This window comes from Bicyclus anynana, chromosome 27 (genome assembly GCF_947172395.1).
Source record: "Bicyclus anynana chromosome 27, ilBicAnyn1.1, whole genome shotgun sequence".
NCBI lineage: Eukaryota > Metazoa > Arthropoda > Insecta > Lepidoptera > Nymphalidae > Bicyclus > Bicyclus anynana.
Window position 1 is genome coordinate 228,394 of NC_069109.1, and position 7,382 is coordinate 235,775.

At 37.9% G+C, this 7,382-nt stretch overlaps 1 protein-coding gene across 2 annotated transcripts; it reads left to right on the forward strand.

The window, feature by feature from the left end:
* The first annotated feature begins 34 nt into the window (after positions 1-34).
* LOC112056049 (thioredoxin domain-containing protein 9) lies at positions 35-7,350 on the forward strand. Of its 2 annotated transcripts, none has more exons than XM_024096391.2 (6): positions 35-211; positions 963-1,046; positions 2,465-2,564; positions 3,769-3,970; positions 4,589-4,724; positions 5,757-7,350. In XM_024096391.2, exons 2-6 carry the CDS (start codon positions 982-984, stop codon positions 5,890-5,892), a joined length of 639 nt encoding a protein of 212 aa, XP_023952159.1. In that variant the 5' UTR covers positions 35-211; positions 963-981; the 3' UTR covers positions 5,893-7,350. The 2 variants fall into 2 exon arrangements, with proteins under 2 accessions (XP_023952159.1, XP_052746095.1); XM_052890135.1 differs by lacking the exon at positions 35-211 and adding an exon at positions 344-471.
* Positions 7,351-7,382: the final 32 nt, after the last annotated feature.

Below are 7,382 nucleotides of genomic sequence, written 5' to 3' on the forward strand. Positions count from 1 at the left end.
GTGGTGTATCTATTAAAATCTGTCATATACTTACTCTACTCTTTGCTGTGTCTGGTCTGTGGTTAAAAATTTGTCAACATCAACAACGGTGCTGATTTTATTTTGCGAATTTCATAAAAAAAAAATACTTATTTGTTCGTAGTTATTATTATAAATATCTAAATAACTATCATCGTGATCAGTTTACGCAGTTAACATCATCGTGTGAACAGTAAGTGCGCGGGTTTTTACGTATAAAGTAACATGTGTAAGGCGCATGAGGTCATCGACATGACCCTCATTCCAGATTTAAATTTTATAAAAAATATAAAGGTACTAATGCAGGAGTAAGGACTAAGGAGTTTATATTTTAAACCAATAATTTAAAGCGAGTGCGAATTTTATAATTCATCATTATCAGCCTATTTTGACGGCCTCCTACTTAATAGAATACTTTCACGGTCTTCCAGTGCAATTGGCGATTTTATTATGGTGATAAGTTAATTTCATTTCAACATTATACCCTTGTTGGAATCTTTATGACGTCTTGGAAAATTGGAAATCTACTGTGGGTGTCTCTACACGCGCAGTAGGTCGGAGGAAGGCCCGCGCGAGGTTAGGTCCTGCCCCCGCCCGCCCACGTTACCGTTGATACCGAAAATCTTGCCTGTCTGCTGTTAATGATAATGACCAGGACCAATGCCTTAACATGCTCTCCAAGGCACCGGGGTGACGCCACCAACTTCCTAACTCGGGGCTCAGAATTTTTGACTACTGTAGGTCATAGTGTTGGTGGACCCCCTACCAAGTGAACTGATGACATCAAGCGAGTTGCAGAGATTCGTTAGATGCAGGCGGCTCAGGATTGTGATGTTTGGAAGTGCCTACAAAAGGCCTATGTCCTGCAGTGGACGTCCATCGGCTGATATGATGCTGAAATAGTTACTAAGGCTTTCACTGATGATATGAGCGTGGTGTTTCAGTTGTGTTGAGCTGGTCATCATGGAGCAGGTGCTGCAGCAGGTGGCACAGACGGTGGAGCGGCAGCTGGACAATGAGCTGGACAGGTACCTTCTCATTTTACTTCTTTGATCATCTTTGTACTCATAACAGCATTAACAAAACGCTTATGGAAAATAGCGACAATCCATTTGTGAAGCATTACATTTGCTTAAGGAGGATGATGATGAAGATAATGAAGATTCACAAATGGTATATACTATTGAAAAAAAAAGAAACTAAATATCACGTGTCTCAAACTGTGAAGGAAAAACATTGTGAGGAAACCGGCATATATGAGATTTTACTGAGAATTTGTGTGAAGTCTGTCTATCCGCATTAAGCCAGCATGAGTTGTTAATGATGAGATACTATTGTAACTAACATATATTATAATTTTGTTTTAAGTATGTTATCCATGTTAGTGGGTAGTAGAGTAAGGGTAAGGCAGGGTAAAGTATACTTAGCTTACCCTACCTAGGTGAGAGTAGGGTAAGGTAGGGGTAGAGAGTAGGGGTTTGTAGATATCTGCTAAAAATGGATTTTGTGATGTACAGATTAAGGAGGGCTAAGGACGGTGCCTTTTTGTATAATATGTCTATCTATTTGTTTTGTTTCTGTTATATTGGTGGACAAATAAAAGTGTAAATAAATAAACAATCTCTTATCTGAAACTTTACCTCGTTATAATAGTAGTGTATTACTTGCAGACTTGTTACTCATTAATTATTTTACTTATTACTCGTTTCTTAGAGCACAAAAGCTAAAGTGTAGATAGGTTGGCCATATCGCTACAGATCAACGATGGACTCACTCCACAACCATATGGCCAGGTCCAGGAGGAAAACAAAGTGTAGGGCGTCCAAAATCCTGTTGGTGTGACGACCTTATACATTAGTTGGAAAACAGTGGAGGTTCATGACAAAAGACAGAAATAAGGGGAGGCCTATACCCTATATAGCCGTGATAGCCCAGTGGATATGACCTCTGCCTCCGATTCCGGAGGGTGTGGGTTCGAATCCGGTCCGGGGCATGCACCTCCAACTTTTCAGTTGTGTGCATTTTAAGAAATTAAATATCACGTGTCTCAATCGGTGAAGGAAAACATCGTGAGGAAACCTGCACACCAGAGAATTATCTTAATTCTCTGCGTGTGTGAAGTCTGCCAATCCGCATTGGGCCAGCGTGGTGGACTATTGGCCTAACCCCTCTCATTCTGAGAGGAGACTCGAGCTCAGCAGTGAGCCGAATATGGGTTGATGACGTCGATACCCTATAAGGGATCCTTATAATTTTAAAACAAACTTAAATTAATACTACAAAGTAAAATAAATAAGTAAATAAATAAAACAATGTATTGCTAAAACTAACAAACTAAATAATAGAAACATTAAATGTACTAACACTAGATTTAAGAAAACTATTGTAACACTAGAGTATAAGGAAAAATAAAAGGCTTTATTATTATTATTATTATCACTTGCAGGCTCGATGCACTGGACAACAGCGACCTGGAGGCTATCCGGCAGCAGCGCATCGCAGAGATGAAGCAGCGCGCCAAGCAGAAGCAGGAGTGGCTCGCCATGGTGGGTACACCGGCTGCTGTCGTTATAATATCTATCTTGGCTCTGGTCTGGTGGTACTGTGATATTACAAGTAGTAGCGACAGTGATTGTACCATTATTTTGTGGAAACACCTTGAGAGTAGGTTTAAGCGATCCGTTTAGAATGCATCCACACTCACCTTCCCTGTTTGACATGTTCTCCATGCCCACACTAAACAATTTGTGATAAACAATAATTACAACACCAAACATTATCAATAATTACAACATAAAACATTATTGCACAAAATTACATACGCGACTGGCAGCGTGACGGTGTCTACGCTGCCTAACAAACAACTGAGCTCAAGTCATCGACACCTATCTTCCCTGTTTGACATGTTCTCTATGCCCACACTAAACAATTTGTGATAAACAATAATTACAACACCAAACATTATCAATAATTACAACATAAAACATTATTGCACAAAATTACATACGCGACTGGCAGCGTGACGGTGTCTACGCTGCCTAACAAACAACTGAGCTCAAGTCATCGACACCTATCTTCCCTGTTTGACATGTTCTCTATGCCCACACTAAACAATTTGTGATAAACAATAATTACAACACCAAACATTATCAATAATTACAACATAAAACATTATTGCACAAAATTACATACGCGACTGGCAGCGTGACGGTGTCTACGCTGCCTAACAAACAACTGAGCTCAAGTCATCAATTACCCTCTTATACCAACACTGATACCTCCCCTCTACAATATCATAATTTGAATACCACCTGTAATTGAGGAACTTGTAACATTAGGCATCAGACTCTACTAGTTACCATCCTACTAAAACAGGCAAATACTTTTGACGGCCTCCGTGGCGCAGTGGTATGCGCGGTGGATTTACAAGACGGAGGTCCTGGGTTCGGTCCCCGGCTGGACCGCTCGAGGTTTTCTTAATTGGTCCAGGTCTGGCTGGTGGGAGGCTTCGGCCGTGGCTAGTTACCATCCTACCGACAAAGACGTACCGCCAAGCGATTTAGCGTTCCGGTACGATGTCGTGTAGAAACCGGAAGCTTCCATCTTAGACTGAATTATCACTTAGCATTAGGTGTGATTGTAGTCAAGGGCTAACTTGTAAACAATAAAAAAAAAAATACGTCAGACAAGAGAAAGAGCAATGATGCTAAATATTACTAGGATCATACTTTACTTTCTGAATCTCTCCAGGGTCACGGAGAGTACTCGGAGCTGTCCGACGAAAAGGAGTTCTTCACTGTATGCAACAAGAGCGAGAATGTGGTGTGCCACTTCTACCGCGACGACACGCCGCGCTGCCGCATAGTGGACAAGCACCTCAGGATCCTCGCCGCCAGACACGTGGAGACGAGATTTGTGAAGCTTAATGTGGAGCGAGCACCGTTCCTGACAGGTAACGTTTGACATTATCTATATATTATATATAAATAAAAATGAATTGCTGTTCGTTAGTCTCACTAAAACTCGAGATTGAACAGATTTATCTTATCTTGGTCTTCAAATGTTTGTGGAGGTATAGGGAAGGTTTAAAAGGTGTGAAAAATTAGAATAATTTCTGGTGATATCATAAAAACAACCCCTTTCTAGTCAAGTGTTAGAGAAGGGACAGAGAAGTGCACTTTTTTTATTCTTTACAAGTTAGCCCTTGACTACAATCTCACCTGATGGTAAGTGATGATGCAATCTAAGATGGAAACGGGCTAACTTGTTAGGAGGAAGATGAAATCCACACCCCTTTCGGTTTCTACATGGCATCTTACTGGAATGCTAAATCGCTTGGCGGTACGTCTTTTTCGGTAGGGTGGTAACTACCTATGGCCGAAGCCTCTAGCCAAACCTGGACCATTTAAGAAAACTCTATTGTCCCAGTCGGGGATCAAACCCAATCCACCGCGCCTACAACTGCACTACTGAGGCCGTGAGACAGAACCTTCATCGTTGTAGGTAACATAGGACTGAAAAAGAAATTAAATTAAATTGTTGAATAATAATATTGTATTGTCGTGTCCAGCTCGTCTCAAAGTGCGGATCATCCCCACCATCATGCTGATCAAAGGCAACAAGACCACAGACTTCATCGTGGGCTTCACAGAGCTGGGCAACCGGGACGACTTCACCACTGAGATACTGGAGTGGAGGATAGCTAGGTATAACTTATAGTAATATCTTGTGGCTTCGCTTCTAAGGGTGTAGGTTCGAATCTGGCCCGAACATGCACCTGTAACTTTTTAATTATGTGCATATACCTGTATATGCACATAATTAAAAAGTGCTCGTGAGAAGTTCCCATTACTTAGGGCTATATTCTTTAAAGAAAATTAATTTAAAATGTTTACGGAACTTGTGTTCTTAAATGAATATTTTCAGAGTAAATAATATTTCTTTTGTAAATAGATCTTAAAGGGTGAATATTATATCGCATCTTTATAATAATGATGTAGCGAAACTTATTCATTGATAAACATCATGAAGTAGCTTACTAGTGAAGTGCGGAGTGCCAGTTGCTATATCTCGTCGCTGTCGTCAAAATGTAGTGTAGTACATAACTGTCATCATCATCTTAACTTGTCATTGAATAAAAAACATTTTTTTTTTCGTTTTACGCTAGCGGACGCCCGCGACTTCGTCCGTGTGGAATTTAGTTTTTCACAAATCCCTCGGGAACCATTCTATACTTATATCTTAATACCAAATTTCACCTAATTCGGTTCAGTAGTCGAGGCGTATATCATCAAAATCATCAGTTTTTGCAAATCTCGGGAAACCATGAATTTTTTCGGGATAAAAAGTATAAGCTTATGTGTTAATCCTGAGTAAAATCTTTTTCCATTCCAAATTTCAGCCAAATCGGTTCAGTAGTAGCGGCGTCAAAGACAACTAACATCCAAACATCCATACAAACTTTCGCGTTTATAATATTATAGTAGGATAAAGGCGTGTTTACATGGATAGTCGGAATTATTTGAATTACTTTGTATGAAAACATTAAAAGTTTTGTTTTTTAGTTAAAATAATTAATTATGCAGTTCAGCTCCTATAAGTGGTCTTACACCCGTCAACACCCTGTATAAATAACAAAACAAACTAAATTAAAAAGATATTTTAAGAATAAATAAAATGAGAATAATGCTATAGAACTTTGGTCAGAATTAAAGTAACGTGTGTACTCCTGTCTCCAGATCCCAGGTGGTGGAGTACTCCGGAGACCTGACAGTTCCTCCGGCTGAAGCCAAGAAGCAGCGGGCTCTGAACATCCAGGCCAAGAAGGCGGTCCGGGGAAGAGCTGACAGTGACTCTGATCTGGACAGCGACTAACATCATCATCATCAACCATAATCACTATCGTCATCATTCAAATCCTCAATAGCTCAACGTTAAAGGAGTTGGACTCATCACCAAGAGGTGGTGGTTAGAACTGGACTATTGTTGTGCCAACTCCTGACACAGTGTTTTCCTAGTAGTTGAGGAATGGGAAATTTGGTCATATTTGAAAGATATGGAAAGTATTAAAAAAATCACCATCGTCATCTTCATCATCATCCATCATCATCATCCATCACCATCATCTTATTGGCCTAGAGGCATAGCATTCACTGTCAACCATTATACAGGATTTTTTTTGTTGTGTTAATTTTTTTGGTGGTTCTCTATTATTGAAAATCATTTTACCTTTAGCAGTTCTCTTTATGAAAATTATTTAAAAAAAATAGTCTCATCATCATCATTTCTTCATCAAATCAAAAATTGTAAACAATTTTCAAATCCATTCCAATTGATAATTTTTTTTTTAATTTGTCTAATCTAAATAATTGCTTATTAATTATGATTTAGAAATCCAAATTTTTAATGTTTAGCTTATAATGAGTGCATCATCATCATCACTACACTACAACTAGGACTTGAGTTGTAAAATGAAAAAACAAACAATAAACTATGTCTACTTTAAAAATGCTAGATCCTTATGCTGTAAAGTTATAAAAAAAAAACAATCTGAACAGGGTAGAGAACCACGTTTTCTAACTTCTAACCTGGTGGCTAAAACAGGAACTAACTTCACATCCATTCTCGGGTCGCCATTTTGATTTTATTTTTATTTAGTTTAGTTTGCTGTCTAATCTGTTGTTTACAGTAAATTGTATTGTTTTTTTCGTTTTGTAGTTATAAACTGCATAAATAATGCGTAAAGCAATAAGAAGTGCACAAAACTTGATACTAAAAGCGCGACAACAGCGACATCCTCACTGAACTAAATAAGTTTGTGGCACTTTATCATAATTATTTAGGCTTTGCCTTTGTATTTTAAAGAATACTCAAGAATTAAATATGACTAGACACATTCTATGGTCACCAATATTTCTGTCCCATAGAGATAAATTGGAAAAAGTGATAAATTTAATTCGAGAAACTACTGTACTGTATTGTGTAGACTATTTATACAGTACAATACTGTAATTTAAAAGCGTGAAAAGCTAAAAGCCAGTTAGCCTGTAATCTTTCACACATCTAACTTTATTTATCTGTTTTCAATGAGCTTATTGCTTGATGTGATATAATTCAATTTGTATTTTGGAAAGGCTTGTATTTTATGATATGGGTCCAGCTGACATAAGTGTTTCTTTCATGTGTTTTAGGGATTTTTGAAAGAAATAATTTAATATTTTATTATGAGACATATAACTAACTATTAATTTATATTATAAAATTATAGTATTGTATTTAAATTGTAAAAGTGCTAGTGCGTTTTTATTATTAATAATTATTTTTAATTTTTTTTATATAGTTGTTTTATTTTTAACCCATGACTG